The sequence below is a fragment of the Equus przewalskii genome, chromosome 7 (assembly GCF_037783145.1).
Source record: "Equus przewalskii isolate Varuska chromosome 7, EquPr2, whole genome shotgun sequence".
Lineage (NCBI taxonomy): Eukaryota > Metazoa > Chordata > Mammalia > Perissodactyla > Equidae > Equus > Equus przewalskii.
The window spans coordinates 56,923,683-56,940,648 of record NC_091837.1 but is presented as its reverse complement, the minus strand read 5'-3'; the positions used below and the strand labels follow the sequence as shown (position 1 = coordinate 56,940,648).

The 16,966-nt window shown below is 40.8% G+C and overlaps 1 protein-coding gene across 46 annotated transcripts in view; it reads right to left on the bottom strand.

Moving 5' to 3' along the window:
• DTNA (dystrobrevin alpha) overlaps positions 1–16,966 on the bottom strand; it is a 359,410-nt gene that overhangs the window by 117,197 nt on the left and 225,247 nt on the right. For all 46 annotated transcript variants that reach the window (XM_070629857.1, XM_070629868.1, XM_070629872.1 and 43 more), the window contains one exon: positions 6,540–6,607. In XM_070629857.1, coding sequence (XP_070485958.1) covers positions 6,540–6,606 — 67 coding nt within the window. In that variant the 5' untranslated portion in view covers position 6,607. The remainder of the gene's footprint in view (positions 1–6,539; positions 6,608–16,966) is intronic.

The following is a 16,966-nucleotide window of genomic DNA, read 5'->3' as shown; positions in this document are numbered from 1 at the left end:
GGGATGCAGTAAAGAGGGACGTAGAGATGATGCTTAGGGACAGAGCACGCTGACTGCTCTCTCCTTCCTTACCACGATGTGGACTTAACTGACCCTCTGCTTTGTTCAAGAATCAGGAAAGGGGGCTGGAGGTCTGTCACTGTTTCCTATTTGTGCAAGTTCTTCCTGGCTGAGGATGTAAGCTCTGAATATTGAAAGGGATGTGGTGAACAATGAAATTTAGTTTTTCAGATAGAGCAGCACACTACCTTGCACAGACAATGAAAGTGGCAACCACAGGATCCATAGTGGGTTCTGGGACCAAAAAAAGCTGGGTTGAGACAGCCTGTGCAGGCTCTTGCTCTGTTTATCCAGCTTGTTTAACATAAATTTCTTTGTCTCTGCCCCAATAATCCCTGAACTTAATTCAGTTTTACCTGTGTGGTCTCTTCTTGAAAGTCTATAAATTCAAGGCCTACCTTGAGAGTACTCGCATGTCTTTTGTGTCCAAGTCCTTGCTTAAAACCAATGACCTGAACAGGGCCACAGAGTCCTCCAGGATAGTACGAGAGGCCAACTTACAAATTCATTGACCCTTTATGTATTCCTCCAGACCTGGTCACAACACCACCTCTAAATCTCCCGAATTGTTTGGTGATCCAGCCCACAGTTCTCCAACACATGCACAACCTAAGAGACTTGGTCTGTATCTTGCTGAAATTAAGGTTCATTTTTATCCCATGGTATTTTCCTGAGCTAGCAGTCTAGCAGGCTTATTAAAAAGGGAAATTAGCTGACAATTCCTTTATGAAAAAGATGGAATTTAAACAAATGAATAAGGAACCAAAGTCAGTAGAGCAATTCTTGTTCTTGGTATGTTGAAAGATCCAGGATTTTTATTTTATCACTATATTCTGTCCATGATCTGAAAAAAAAAATCCATTTTATCAAGAATCCTACATCAGGTTCATACCCTAGACTCTGAAGAATCCATATTCTTACTTTTTAATAAAAAATGAATACAGCATTTTCCTATAATTTTTGTTTGCAGTTTCCATTATTTCTCAAAATCATGGACAGCATTTTTTCGATTATTATTATGTCACTGAGATATAATTCTTTACAACTTGGAGATTCAACTCATTCAAATAATACCTTGGATTTACTTCATAATAATACAGTGGGGGTTGGGTGTAGATAATTAACGGTAGAGACGAATACTATTTTCTCCACTTCTGTATATATTTAAAACTTCTCATACCAAAAATTTAAAGCTAACATTTAAGGCAACTTGCTGCGCTTGCACCATCTCTTCAAACATCTCATGCTCATGTTGTAGTTGGAAGAAAGTGATGGAGATGAAGCAAAGATGCAGTGAAGAAATTCTGATTGAGCACGCTGTTATTACCTGTAAATCCTGCTTTTCCTTTCTTTAGCCCTTCTTTTTCAAGACTTTTTCTCCTCCTTTTCTCCTTTTGTCCCACCTTCCCTTACTCTCTTCCTCCCTCCCTTCCTTCCCCTGCCTTCGTTCTTTCCTTCCATTCGTCCATCTATCCAACCAACCACCAATCTTATCTAATTTTTGGTGTTAGCTTCATTATACTCTCAGCTGTTTCACACAATTCCTGTATGCTTTGCCTTCTATATTTTGATAATTCATTTTATACAGTCATCCAGTTTCTTAAATATCTCATTCATTTTTCAAATTCACTAAACAAATGTTAACAGAATAAAGATGAAGCCTATGGACTCTGTGTCTGAAGTCTTTTCCACGCTTAATGATTGACTGGATGCACGTGTGTGTGTGAGAGAGCGAGAGACAGAGGGACAGAGATTGAGTGGCAAGGATAATGCTCATATTTCTGCCTTAAACAACTCAATAGGATGGACTATCCCTCATTGAGTTAAGGCACAAATAGGGAGGAACAGGTTTGTAAGTGCGTAAAGATGAAGAGTTCAGTTTTGGGCTTACAGAGTTTGAGTTGCTTGTGGGACGTCCAAGTGGAGATATTCAGTGACAGTTAGATATATGGATGTGAAACTTCTGACTATAGCTGTAATACATTCCAGGAATTATTAACAAAGATATAAAATGTAGCAATGTGTCTTGACAGGGCCAAGATTGAGAATATTTTTCCAAGAGGAGACTGTGTGCACAAGTAGGGCCATTCCACAACCTTGGTGACAAAATGAGGCACAAAATTGTGAACAAGAACTTGCCCCCGCACTTCTGAAGAGTGCCCACTTGTTTGGTAGTTGTTCAAGGACTGCACAGCTTTGGAAATACTGGAAGGCAGAAGCCTTGGCAGGGACATTGGCTTTTTTGTGATGGGCATTATTGGTGGAGATAATGATGAGCCCACCTTAAGGCGCTTCATCAGTAGAAGTCTTGACAGTGAGGAGACAAGGCTGGAAGGGACATTGAGTTTATATGCTGACTATTCTAGATAAGCGGGTTAATGAGAATATGGGAGGTGGTTTGGGGGGACTCCTTGAGCAACTGAAAGCCATAACAATAACAGTGAAGCCTTGAGAGAAAGCCAAATTGTCTATGGAAAGAATTGGTCAAGAACAAAACTTTGGTAAAATCTGATCTCAGGGGGTCTGGAGGGTACCAAGAGACAGAAAAATAGAAGTAGAGTGGTCAGAAAAAGGAGGAGACCAAAGGGGGATGGTGACATAAGAGAATTTCCAGGATAGTGATCCATGGTTTTAACATCTTAAAGAGGCTGAGGAGCATGAGAAATAAAGAAGTAAGTGAGAACAGTCACTGTATCCACTTTGGCCTTTGGTAGGTAGTAGAATCATTCATGTCACTTTTCTGAATTTTCAAAATCAGTTTTCCTAAAACTCATAGTGTACCTTGCAAAATCATGCTCTAGGCTCCATTCCAACTATGCACACGCTCATTGCAGCGAACATTCTGAAGAAGGACTGCCTGCCTTCAAACAATTCAGCAGTGTGTGTTGAGTACCTACGTTTGCCTCCCTTTGATTTCAGGTCCCTCCTCCACTTGGAGGAGTGTGGTATCACTCTGCTTTCTCCCCAGAACCTTCCTCATCTTGTTAGGCAGACTTACATGTTCTGAAAGAGTGTTTTCCAATCCCTTTCCTCCCATTAAAATCTACCTATCCTGTGCCCCAGAGGCTTATAAATCAACATTGATTCAGTATCTCAGGTGAGTGGATCTGAAGGTAAAGGTCTAGGGTCTGTCCCTAAGGAGGAGTTCACCACAGCCAGTGACATGGCTATGTTCGCAATGTCATACAAGGCACAGTAAATGTGGTCTAGGAGCAGAAAAACAGGAGAAGGACAGTTTAATTCCAAGAACCAACAACTTATTCTGCTAAAAGCTAGTCTCATAAACTTATTTGAGCTGATAAACTGATTTGATTGTTGAAAAGGCCAAGGTGAGCATGACATTTACATTTAACTGGAGTCTTTTCAGCTTTAATCCAAGGTACTAAATAAATTGATAATCAGAGCATTAAATTGAGGAGAATTTTCAGTTAAGGGCATCTTGCCCAGAATTTCTTTAATCAAAGTAGGTGGCCACCTAATTTTTTTTTTTTATAAGGCTAGTTTTTCTTTACTTATTTGTGAGGCCATGCTACTCTTAATTTCGTTTCTTTGCTCTCTCTGCTTCTGCTGCTTGTGGTTATGAGCTCAGAGTAGATGTTTAACGTATTCAATCATCTGAATTTGCCAAAATTTCTTATCAATTGTTCTTCTTATCAATTGTTGTTCTCTGTTCTCTGTTCTTTGGCCTTTGTGAGGCCAAGATGACTTAATGTTCTCTTCAGCTTGACTAAACTTTAGACAGGCTTCCTCCTGATTCTAGGCCTCTGACCTCCCATTTCTTAGAGCATCTGCTTTAGAAAAGATTCCATTGTAAATTCTTTGTCTGCCCCTTTGAGATGTAAATCTTCTTCCAGCTTCTTGCCAAGTGTACAACCCAGGAATGTCTTTCTCAAGAACCTGGGAGTCATCTCTTCAAATGTAATCATTGAGGGAAATCTCCCAGTCTCTGTGGGAGGGTAGGAGCCTAACTTTCCAATTGTGACAATTAGCAAACGCAATTGACCAAATTCTCCATTAATATCCTCGAGTACTTTTGCCCTAGCTCACCCCAGTGCTTAAAACTCCTCTCTTCCTTCTTGCAAAAGTCTGGATTACATTGCAATAATCTTGAATACTCTTCCCTGCCTTCCTAACTCCTTCACATGCAATTTTTCTTTGACTTTTGTAACTTCCAAACAAAAGATCTCTTTGGTATTTTCTTTTGCTGTTTAAAATATATATTATTTCTAGATAATACTTAGCTGATCAGATTTACAAGTTCCTCCTTCTTTTTTATCTCCGTGTTTAGACATCACAGACTCCTGGAAGAATTTACTTTGATGTCAGTCTTCTCTGATAAATAGTTTCCTTGTCTTTCTTTGGTGTTCTGCTGATAGAGCTGTAGTAACCTATATATTTTTCAACTATTTAATACATTCTTAATGAGATTACCTTTCTCTTTTGTATGACAGTCTACCTATCAACATCAGTCCCTCCCTTTGAAACCAGACGATTGTTTTATCCAGTTGAATCCCATTGACTATGGACAAGTCCTACTTAGTGTTGACTTAAACATGATGCTCTCGAATGGATTGTTAAAGTCGGATGTGTTTACCTGGTTTTGGCCAACATCTGAGTCTATTATGTAGCACACCCAAGGAAGAAAGATACATATTTGTGTGTCTTGCTTAACTATTCTAATCATTAATCAGGAGAACTCATAAAATGACTTAAGAAAGCACATGACATCCTTAAGAGGTTTCTATGAAAAGATAAAGTTACAATTTGGGAAATGAATGCACAAGTTTCTTAAGTTTCTCTCACTTGAAAAATTGAGATCTGTTCTGTTTCTATGGCTATAAAACTTGTGTTGATCTTGCTTAATTCAGAAGACATTTGTGACATATGTATTTGTGCCAAGCACTGTATCAGCTGCAAAAGGAACTGGGATAATGTACTTAAACTCAAATAAATGTTTACAAAATCATTAAATAAGCACACTTTTATAATTCTTATAGTGCATTGGCTGATACAGTCTTTAATGTGAGAAATTCAAAGATTTACCCCAAGTCTTTATTGCTTTTTTAGGTTTAATATTAATATTTTTTTCTGTTTCTGGCTCATGATGTATGTGGGTCTTGCCTTTTCAGTCTAAGAATCTACGGTATGGGAGGATACTGTACTGCTTTAGATTTCGTTTAGATGGGCAGGCAGTAACTAGGTTCCTTGGTGTTAGATTTGTGTCAACAAAGGTCACAACTCCAGGTGACTGGCCATGCCAGAAGTGAAGACATAGTCACAAACATGGCCTAGGAAATTGGAAGGTCATGGCTGAAACTCTCATAGACACTTTAGACATGTTTCTAAAAGTGGCAAAAGCAGGGAGCACGATTGAGATTCCCCACATCAATTTTAATTTTCTTTCCTCTTTGTTAGTTCTAACACTGCCTTGGTGCCTTCAGATTATTGGGAAATGATAAAGGAAAATATGAATCTTATTATCTGGGACTTTCCTTTATCTGCTCTGACCCTCATTCTTGCCAATCAGCTCCAATCTTCAGTAGAAACCTAATTTTGTCTCCTGCTTTCTCAGGGAAAAAGGCTTACAACTCACTTCTGCTCATCCTCACTCCTTATGCAGGGAAGGAGAGACAAAAAGACAATAAGAAAATCGTACTTTTTTCTTTATAACATTTAATATGAGATGTGTTCCCCTCCATGTCAAGTTCTTCTTCCTTATGAACAAGAAAAACAGTCTACAAGGGAGACACTACCAACCAATTACTTACACAGCAACCATGCATTTACATAAATCAATAGCCATTATTTAATGGATTCTCCACTGGAGTCAGTAAATACAGTCTTGATTTGGCTTCCCTTGTATAGCAGGTCACCTCCATGCTCTTTTTAACTTTTGTTTTCTTTTTCACTTTTCAGAAACTGGCTTGTAGAACAGCTTCTCCCCTCCTGCATGAAGTTCAAATGATGCTTATAGTTTGGTCTGATAGTCATGCTGGACTCCTCTTTCCCACATGAACATATGATATCATTTTTCAGGTCAGACATTCAATGATTCCTTTCACAAAGCTTGTCTAGTGCCTACAATATGCCAGACACAGTGACAGTGTAGGGACATGAACACAGACTCTAAAGTTGAGTGCACTGTGTTAATACCAACACTACATATAGTGTTTATCAAGCGTCCATGTGTGTATACATAGATACATGTGTATATGTGGACATACTTAGGTCCATGAAACTTTTTCCTTCATATAAAATACACAGTCTAGTAACAAATTATAAATGATTCACTGACTAATTTAACTCTTACCTAATAGGAGGAAAAAATGCCCAAATGTACATCTTATGTAAGAAATTTAGGATTTTAAGGAAAAGTACAAATGCCATAGGAATTAGGTAAGAATTCAGTGGTTATTTCCAGCCTTTCCATGAGTATTCAAGTGAAACTGTAAGGTGTTCCTTGAAAGTTCCATACTTACTCATCTCCGCAAACAGCTGTCTTCTTTCTGCCATGGTATTGCCTCTTTTCCCACTATCTTCAATCATTCTATGAGACAAAATGGTTACAGTGTGTATTATCCTCATGTCAGTGAGACAAAGCCATTTCTATGTAAACATACTTGCTGTGGTTATGCCACAAACATAGTGACAAACTATTTAAAAACGTGTATTTAAAAAGTGTAGCTTTTAAATTGCCATCCATGTTTTTCCATAGACAATGCTGTTTTAGTTGTTGGGGGGGAATAAAATTTTTATTTTCTAATATAAAAATAACTATAATAGCAGATGACCTTGTGCTATAACTGAATACAACTGTCTACCATCTGTTACGTGATTCATTGCACATATAGTTTCCCCTTAAATTTTGGGAATAGCTATAAAGAATATAGAGCAGGTATTATGGATCCCATTCAACCAAATGATGAGATTGAGAGTCTCATGGACTTAGGAAAGTGAATGGCGCAGCTGTTTGCACTCCAAGACCAGGATGTCTTCCACCACATTCTGCCACAAGTTGTCCCTTGTGCACCCCAAACCTCAATTTAGAAGCAGGACATTTTGTCAATGTTCTTTTCTAAGTGGAGTGCAACAGTTCTTCTACACATAATAGTTTCATGCAAGGTGGGTAGGTTCACATCTTTCCACTTAACCATACTATTGTCTGCAGTGGAGCTATTTAAAAAACACTATGAAAATGCCAACAATTAAAAAAGAGAATAAAAAAATATTTAAAAAAACTAAAATTTGACATGAGGGAAAAGAAAACAATGAGAAAGTTAATGGAAAGGTTGTTTAGCCCAATAGAGGGCTTTGGTCTAAATATTAAGGGTTTTATAGGTTGACGGAATTGATGTTTTATTATATCTAATTAAACTATTAAAAACTAAAGTTTCCTCTCTCATACACACATACGCATACACACATAGTGTATACCACTATGTTTTGATTCTCAGGCATGGTAACATAAGGCATAGCTGATCTTTCTGCCTTTCAATGGACCTTGCTCTTTCTCATATATAGGTCTTTGTCCATGCTATTTTTTTTGTTGGATTGTCCTCTCCTATGCCTACCCAACTTGCAATTACCCTTCAGGTCTCAGTTTAGGTGTATCTTCCTCTGAAATTCTTCCTAACTCTCTATCATTGGCTGGGTTTTGTACCTCTCCTTTGAGCCTTCATAGCCTGCTATGCTTTTCTCTTGATGCTGAGCATTGAGCATTCTTTATTGAGTGCAAATTCTATACTCCAGGAACCAAACTACACTCTGGGTATACAACAGTGATCAAGTTCCACTTCCCACCCTCAAGGTGCTTACACTCTAGTGGGGGGGATAATACAAGTGCATGAAAGCAATGAAAACACAATGAGGTAATTATAGCCATAGAAGCGGAAAGAAAGATACGTGAATGTGAGAGAGGTTGATTACCTGGGGGTTAATTTAATAGACCTGTTTGCAGAAGACTGCTCAAGAGGTAATAGGGCTATATACAAATGATTCATCCCAGGGCAAAAGAAAAAGTTGGTGGTGAAAACCAATGTGATGCCAGTCAAACTGGTCAAACAACCTCACCAGTGGCTTCCATGAGTCAAGCATTATATGTCTACTACCAGAAAGGGAAAGAAGGGTATGGAACAGCCTTGGTTTACAGAGTTGAGAGCAGCGTGTACCCATTCACAACGGGTATAATATAACCAGTGTCAGCCCTAAATAATAATTGGAAAGGAGCAGTGTTATTAACAAAACTTTCTCAATTTGGTAACAATTCACTGTTGAACATGGTCAAATACTTTCTTTTTATAACATTTTAAATATTCAGGTATGATTGATACATAGAGATCTGGAGAAAAACATGCTCTTCCTGATTCACGTAACCCCATCTCCTTTACTCCACTGGAAGTAGGTAGATAATAATCTGACATTCACAAAATAGTCTGGATACAGCTTCCAATTTTTATTTCAAGAGCTTGGAAGTAGAGTTGAGGCAATAAAGAGATAGGGGATCGAACCAGTGATATGTTCCTGCCATCTGTCTACGTGTTGGAGGGAGATGAAAAGAACCATTAAAAATAAATCACAAAGGGTGACAGGCTGGAAAGCTCTGATTGAAAATGTCAGGGAGGTAAAGACTGGCTTCTGAACTCGCAGTGCTTACTGCCTGTGCTACTCATTTGGTACTGTTTGTGACATCTCTTTTTCTAGTTAACTTTTTGTGTGTCTCTCTGTAGGGTTTTTGAGGGCAGTAACTTAAAAAATTTTAAATTCTTCACAGTGCCCAGCAGAATCCAATCAACAAATGCTGTGTCCAGTTACTATTTATTGAACAAATGAATGAAACAGAAAAAATACGAAAGAGAGAGGAAAAAAAAGATAAGAGCTAATGGGGCTGGCCCCACGGCCGAGTGGTTAAGTTCACATGCTCCGCTTCAGCGGCCCAGGATTCGGATCCGGGGCGCAGATGTGAAACCGCTCATCAAGCCATGCTGAGGCGGCATCCCACATGCCACAACTAGAAGGACCCACAACTAAAAATATACAACTATGTACCAGGGGGCTTTGGGGAGAAAAAGGAAAAATAAATATAAAATATTTTTTAAAAAAAGATAATTTTGCTTTCCATGAAATAGACTTTCAGTATATTTCCCAAAACTGACTCATTGAAGAGTGAAACTCAAATTGTACTAGTTTCAGAGATGATTTGAAATGAGAGAAACTAATTTATATCCATTATAATCTAGGACCATACACTTTAAAGCAAAATCTTGTCTTGTGGAAACAGAAGTTGAAATAGATGCAAACTACACTGATGTCACCTTTTGGTCTATTCCATCAGCATTTGGGGTTAATTAACTCAAAAAAGAACCATCACTAGTTACACAATAGGTATTAATTTTCACTTCTAAGTAAAATGTGTATCTTATGAAGAAAAGAAGGAAAAACTCAGTGGTGTGCACTAATAGAAAGCACGGAATATAATTATAAATATAAAAGGAACAATTACACCCTGTTCATTTTACCCCCAGAGTTTCCTGGGAAGCAGCACTGTTAGATAAAATTGAGAATACTCATTTATTACCCATTGATCCCAGCCGTAACAGTAAAAAGGGGGGCATGCCAGTTTACAGCTCACACTGATTCAACAGAGGGACTCGTGGACAAAGTAAGCTCATGAATCAAATAAGCAAGGAGCACTACCGTGGGCTCTTTCATTTCCAATTTAACTCTGATCAGTGGGACTGGAGATACATCATGCCTAATAACATTTTCACTGCTTTAGAGAGAAAGAAGAGCAAAACTTTCACTAGGGGAAGGAGGGAGCGCTTGTACAGGGCGTAACTTTGCTTCTGAAATTGTCAAGCAGCTCTGCTTTTCATAAATTTCAGTCTAACAACAGCTGCTCAAAGTCACATGGAGGAGATGAGGGGGAAAATAACCCATCTGTGATAATATTCATGTCACAAGGTATGTGGTTCACCAACTGGCCTAACATGGTCAGTTTCTGTTGCTCCTTCATGTAGATGAGACGCTTACAACCTTAGAATTTGCATTACATGAAAGATTACATAAAAGTCAAAAGCATAAAAAGAACTAACAGTGATAAATAGTTGATGAGCCCCGTAAAACATTTCTTTTTCTACAGTTCACTCCCACGAATTACACAGGGTGTGTGTTGTTTTCACATATAAGAATCCATCCATTCCTTTATTTAAGAAATATTTATAAGTAGCTATAATTTGTCAGACACTCTGCTAATTCCTTGAGATCCAAAGATGAATAAGACATGATCTTTGTCCTTAAGAAGCTCACAGTCTAGAAGAGGAAACAAATTATTCTAACAAATAATTAAAATTTGGTGTGATATGTACAATGATGAAAACATGGTTGGCTAGATATTGCAGTTTATTTCTGGGAAGATCTGAAAAAGGCAATAAAGGGTGACTCTGGAATAGAGTTTTAAGGGATGAATAAGAATTTTCTAGACAGAAATGATCAGAGGAAGAGCAATTACAGTTAGAGGGAATCATGAAAAAAGCATGGAGCTTTAAAAAGGGTATATGGTGCATTTGGGAAGTAGGAATAGCTCGGTATTCCTGAGTACAAGTGTGAGTGGAGATGCCGGAGAGATGAACAGGCATCAGATTTGGAAAGCCTTATTTGTCATATCTAGAGACTATAGGGTTCCCTTACAGGAGACTGGGTGCCACCCAAGGTTTAAGTAGGGAATTGATGTCTACAGATTTAGGTTTTGGCAGGATTATTCCACCATGTTGCATAGAGGAAAGATTTGGGCAGGCAGGAAGGTAGGGAATGGGAGCACGTGATTAAGGAAAGAGTCCAGTTTACTGGATACTTCTGTGATTCAGGAGTGAGAATATTTTGTCTTATGCTAAAGGATCAATTTGAGAGAGATTTAGGACACATTCAATAGGACTTGGTGATTTGCAGGCCACACAGAAAATGACAGAGAGGACCTCCGCTTTTGCTCTCCCACAGCACTTCACACATATTGAGAAACATTCTGCTGCCTTCATGGCCATGATGAGTTCGCGGGAGGTAAGTTCACCAAGTCACCCTTCTTTCAGGGTCTTCACTAGAAGAAGTCTGAAAACTGGACAAAGAGGCTGTAACTCTTTGTTACTATACATGGGAGAGGCAAGAAACAACAGTGGAAAGGTTTGGGGACCAGCAAGAAATAAACAACAAATACAAATGCAGGACACAAAGTGTTAGGAGAAATGCGAATTGTATCTTGACATAGTGAGAATAAGTCCACATCGAAATATCACATCCTCAAGCTAACTCTTTCATGACACATCTTTAGTCCAACATCATCCATAATAAATACACATTTCTGTTACACATGACTTACAAGAAGTTTTTAAGGTAGAAGCTTAAACTAATGGTGTTTTACATTTGTATAACTTTCTCGAAGATTATAAAATGCTTTTTTCCCTATAACCGTGTGAGGGAGTCTGGGAGATAATTTCCAAATTTAGCTGAAGTACTTGCGACTCACGCAGGTAAACTGGCTGCCCCAAAACAAAGTATTTCCTGGCAGGGCAGGAAATTGAATCCATTTTTTTTGCTTTTGATTTTTAAATTCGTAGGCTAGAACGGGTTCTAATTGCCCATAGACTTATTCCAGCTGTCACTGTTCAAGACAAATTAAGATTTTCCAAAACTGGTAAACTGAAAAGAAGTTGATAGAACTTGGTGATTAATAGGTCAAAAAGAGAATGGAGAGGAAGGTTCCACACAGCTCTCTCAGATTTCACGGGGAAACTCCTTTGTATGTTCCTTCTTTTTTTTTTTTTTTTTTTTTTAAAGATTTTATTTTTTCCTTTTTCTCCCCAAAGCCCCTCAGTACATAGTTGTATATTCTTCATTGTGGGTCCTTCTAGTTGTGGCACGTGGGACGCTGCCTCAGCGTGGTTTGATGAGCAGTGCCATGTCCGCGCCCAGGATTTGAACCAACGAAACACTGGGCCGCCTGCAGCGGAGCGCACGAACTTAACCACTCGGCCACGGGGCCAGCCCCTGTATGTTCCTTCTTAATGGAATCCTCCTATTTTATTTTATTTTATTTTTTTGAGGAAGATTAGCCCTGAGCTAACTGCTGCCAATCCCTCTGTTTTTGTTGAGGAAGACTGGCCCTGAGCTAATATCCATACCCATCCTCCTCTTCTTTATATGTAGGATGCCTACCACAGCATGGCCTGTCAAGTGGTGCCACGTCCACACCCGGGATCCGAATCGGCGAACCCCGGGCCGCCAAAGCAGAACGTGCACACTTAACCGCTGAGCCACCAGGCCAGCCCCTGGAATTCTCCTATTTTAAAACATTGTTATACTGGAAATAACATGGAGATTAAAATAATTCCCAGCGTCCAGATTTATGTAAACACAGACACAGATCAACACACCAGCTCACACATTGATTCACACTCTCACATTTTAAATCCACAAAAGCCGACAATGTTTTTAGAGACGTCTGGCTCTGCTTTGCTTCTGCTCCACTTTAGTAAACACTTAGGATGTGCAGACTTTGTGTTTGCTGTGGTGAGACTGTTCCCATGCTTTATGTTCCTCCATCTTGCTCCAGGTGGATGACATGAAGCTGCCGGGTTCAGCAATCACCTACTGCTCCAATCCCCACAGTTAATAACTGCAAGGAAGCCCATTTCAAGCTCCTTTCCTCCTTTAATTGATTTATTGGTGGCATATAAATGCCTGTTTCCATTTCTGTTAATGAAAGAGGCCTCTGATATGACTTTCTCAGATTTACATTGTGGTCCTAACCTTTGGCAATATAACAAGAAAGGATTCAGATCTCTTTCCTGAGGCAAAGTATAACTGCATTTGCTTTTACTTCCTAGTCCTTTACCTAGATAAGGCCCTGAAAGTAGGAAAATGCTGTTACTAAAATAAAGGGTCTTTATGGGTTTCTGACTTTTACTTTGAACGTCATCCTCTGCTCTTGGAACTTGTGTCTTGTTTTGGTGGGGAGCGGTGTGAGTTCACTAATTTAGTAGAACGATCAGCTGAATATCTTAGCAGGGTTTTGGTTTTCCTTTGAAAGTATCCACCATAGTCTCTGCAGCTGTGGCTGCTCGTCACACTAGCCTGGAGACCTTACCAAAAATGCAAATACCAGGACCTACTGAATCTGGGCTTTTTTTTTGTGTGTATGTGTGCTTTTTTTTTTCCTGAGGGAAATTCACACTGGGCTAACATCTGTTGCCAATCTTCCTCTTTTTGCTTGAGGAAGATTAGCCCAGAGCTAATATCTGTGCCTGTCTTCTTCTGTTTTGTGTGGGGCTGATGAGTGGAGTGGTGTAGGTCCACGCCCAGGATCCAAATCCATGAACCTGGGCTGCTGAAGCAGAGTGCACCAAATTTAACCACTTTGCCACGGGGCTGGCCCGCATTTGTGCTTTTTAAAAGCACCATAGGTGCTCCTGATACACAGCCAGGTTTGAGCTAGAAATAAGATGCTAGTTGAGTTTGACCGTGAACATATTTGCACAACATTAGGTTGGAATTCTTATGCTGCTTTGTACTATGTTTCTCTAGCTTGTAAGACCCACTTTAAAATGTACTTTGAGCCAAGGGAGAAGCTAAATAATTCTTTGGGGAATGTAAATATACATAAACATATATATACATTGATATGTGTACCTAATGAGGCAAACTTTAAGAAATAGAAAATGCCATTAAAAAGTGAGAAAGCCATTTTTATTCAAGGAAGAACTACTGCCAGTGGTACTTTCAAGTCAGGAAGGAACCTGCTGTTCTGGGGTAAGAGCACACACAATGTTTAAGGACATTTGGTTTTGTTTGCTTTCATTTGGCTTGGTATGAGGTCAAGGCTCCTGCTCCATAGCCCTGGCCTCCCCCTTCCTATTAGTAAGGGCTTAAAGATTGCAGAGCAAGGCTGGGAGCACCTTGGCCTGGGTAAAAAGGAAACTTTTGGAAGGAAGATGATCAAAATTTGGACTCTGTCATGTGAGGTTCAAAGTTATTAGAATGTCTCTGAAGGACTGGAGAGCCCTGCTGAAGAGCTTGATCAAAAGGACCCCAAGGGTCCCCAGGGGAGATTACATAGTGGGCGAGTTGTCTGTACTGCTGCCTCCAGCCCTGCACTAGGACCTAAGAGTTTTCAGAGAACCACATTTTATCCGATATGAGGTGCCTTTGGGACAATGGTTGTGTGTGTGTGCATGGGCACACCGGTATTTCTCAAGAGCAATAATGTTACATATATAGGCCCACGTGGTCATGGTGAAACTATGGCGGACCCTAACACTGGAGAGAGAGGTTTCCTTGTCTTCCTGCTGGGATTGCTAAATTCTTAACTTCCAGGGAGCGAGTGTTAGGAAATGACTGTCTTTCCATCATTTGGAACTTTCTCGATTCAGTGTAAGATGTCATGTTCATAAGCATAGGTCTGTTTCTTTTTCCCATATATCTAAAAAACGAAAACATAATTAGAAGACTGATGATTTTTCATTAATCTTGCAATAAGATGACCCTAAATTTTGCAAACTGCATTTTTGAGCCCCACTTATCTCATTATAGTAGGATTATACCATATATATACATAAACATTTATGAAAGAAAGTATGTTGGGAAACTTTAAAGAGGGTAATTCTAAATTTTGTTCAAGTGCCTAAGTTACGTTTAACTTCTCAGTAAAGAGTCTGTGACTTGACAGAATGTGTTAACTGATTAATCAGTGCAAGGCTGTCCAGTCTATAATTTCTTTTAAGGGTTAAACCCTCCTAATGACTTGATAGCAGGTATGTACCCTCACCCTACCAAAATGTTCGTGTACACAAATACACAAATAAAGGAATTACAGTTGCTTGCATGGGCTGGTTTAGGGGAAGAGGGCCAGGATTTGGTAGGAATCAAAGGTAGACTCATTTTATAGACAGCACTGACTATTAGAGAAAGGCAGCAACTAGTCCCAGAGGACGCATCTACAGAGCAACTGCCCAGTGGAGAGGGCCAGAAGGCTTGCGGTGGCCTCCTAAGGCCAGGAAAACAGGAAAGATGTTGAAGTGGAGCAGCAATGATGGGGAGAAGGCAGGGACGGGCTCCTCATGCGGTGGAAACCAGAGTGCCTGGATATACTGACTCAGGCATTCATGTGTCAGGCAGAAACTCGCACCTGGGAAATCGAAAGAGTTTTCTTTCGAAGAGCACCATTGTGACTCCTGGCCCTTGAAATGATTCTAACTCATCTTTCATTTTGGAAGATCTTAAAAAGAGTGGCAGAGGGAGAAGATCCAAGATGGCGCCGTGAGTAGTCCTCTTTGTCTCTCCCCCTTCGAGTCTACAATTATTTGGACACTCATCGCTTAACAAAGGATATCCAGATAGCATCTCAGGACATCTGAGAGATCCACACGACTATACATCGGAAGGCGGACGGACTTCCCTCCGGGAGGAGGTGGAGATAGGTGAAAACTCTCCGACCCCGACCGAACAGCCTAGTACCTGCAAGCGGCTTTCTTCCAACGGATGCCCCCAGAAAATCAACACACACCTAGGGCAGGAGCGAGCACACACCAGAGGAGCGACGGTGGAAACAGGTGACCAGAACCCTACCTAAACCCCCTGTAATTACTCCTAAATGCAGAGGGAAACTCTAGAGTTACACACCTGAGCCTGAGGGGAGAGTCTCGCCCCGCCATTGGTGGGGAGATCCCGCCTGGTGTCCACGGCATCTGGAGGGTCCCAGAGAGAATCACAGAGGGCGTGGTGGCCCTCTGGCTGCCACTGCCTGCACGGCCGGGCAAGGGATTGCCAGAGATCTCGGAGAGGACTGGGGCTGGGTGGAGCTCCAGAGGCCGGCTCCGCACCCTGGAGGGGAAGTTCCAGGGTTCCGCCTGGGCAGCAGACAAAACTCTCTGTCTGCCATTAGCGGAGGGGCCACGCCCAGCATCCACAACACCGGGAGGGTCCTGGAGAGGAGAATATCAGGCAGGGCAGCAGCTGACCAGCTACCACTGAAATCAGGATCTCCGGCTATCCCCCAGTCAGGGCAAAGGGCTCCCCGAGTTCCTGGGGAACAGGACTGGGGCTGGGTGGAGTTCCAGTGACCCGGCTCCATAGCCTAGGGGAAAACCCTACAGGCTTACAGCAGCCTCAGCGAAAGCCTCTGCACAGCACTAGTAGAGAGCACCCATCCGGCAGCCACAAGGCTGGAAGACCCCAGGACAAAAGTAGCATAGCTAGGTGAGCTAACCACAGACTGTAGAAGATGCCAACAGCTCTGCTGCGACCCATAGTGGACAAGTGAGATTTTGTGGGTGCCGACAGTGACAGAGAGGCAAATATAAGTGATCCTACCCCTGGCCGCTGGAAAAGCCCATAACACCGTTGCAGACCCCAAGGAGGGAGCATGTCTAGGTCGGCTGTAACAGTAGGCACCAGCAGCCTGAAGCCCCTCCATGACAGCCTCCACAGCAGAAGAGGGAATCTAAAGGACCACTGTGACTACAAGGAGGGGCCCAGGCCCAGTTAGCAACTGCAGATAGGGTTCCTGGTTGGTGCAGTATAAACAGCTGCTCCCCCACCACACGAGCAGAAACAAGTGGAAGGAGCAACTAATCTCTATCTCTATGCGGAGGCACAAATCTACAACATCAAGCAATATGAAAAAATACATTAAATCTCCAGAACAGAAGGAAAATAACAAATACACAGACAACAATCCCAAAGAAAATGAAATATATAACCTAAATGACGATGACTTCAAAACAGCCATCATTAAAATACTAAATGAGTTAAGAGAGAATTCAGATAGACAACTCAACGAGTTCAGGAGCTATGTCACAAAAGAGTTTGATACGATAAAGAAGAACCAAACAGAAATACTGGAAACGAAGAACACAATAGA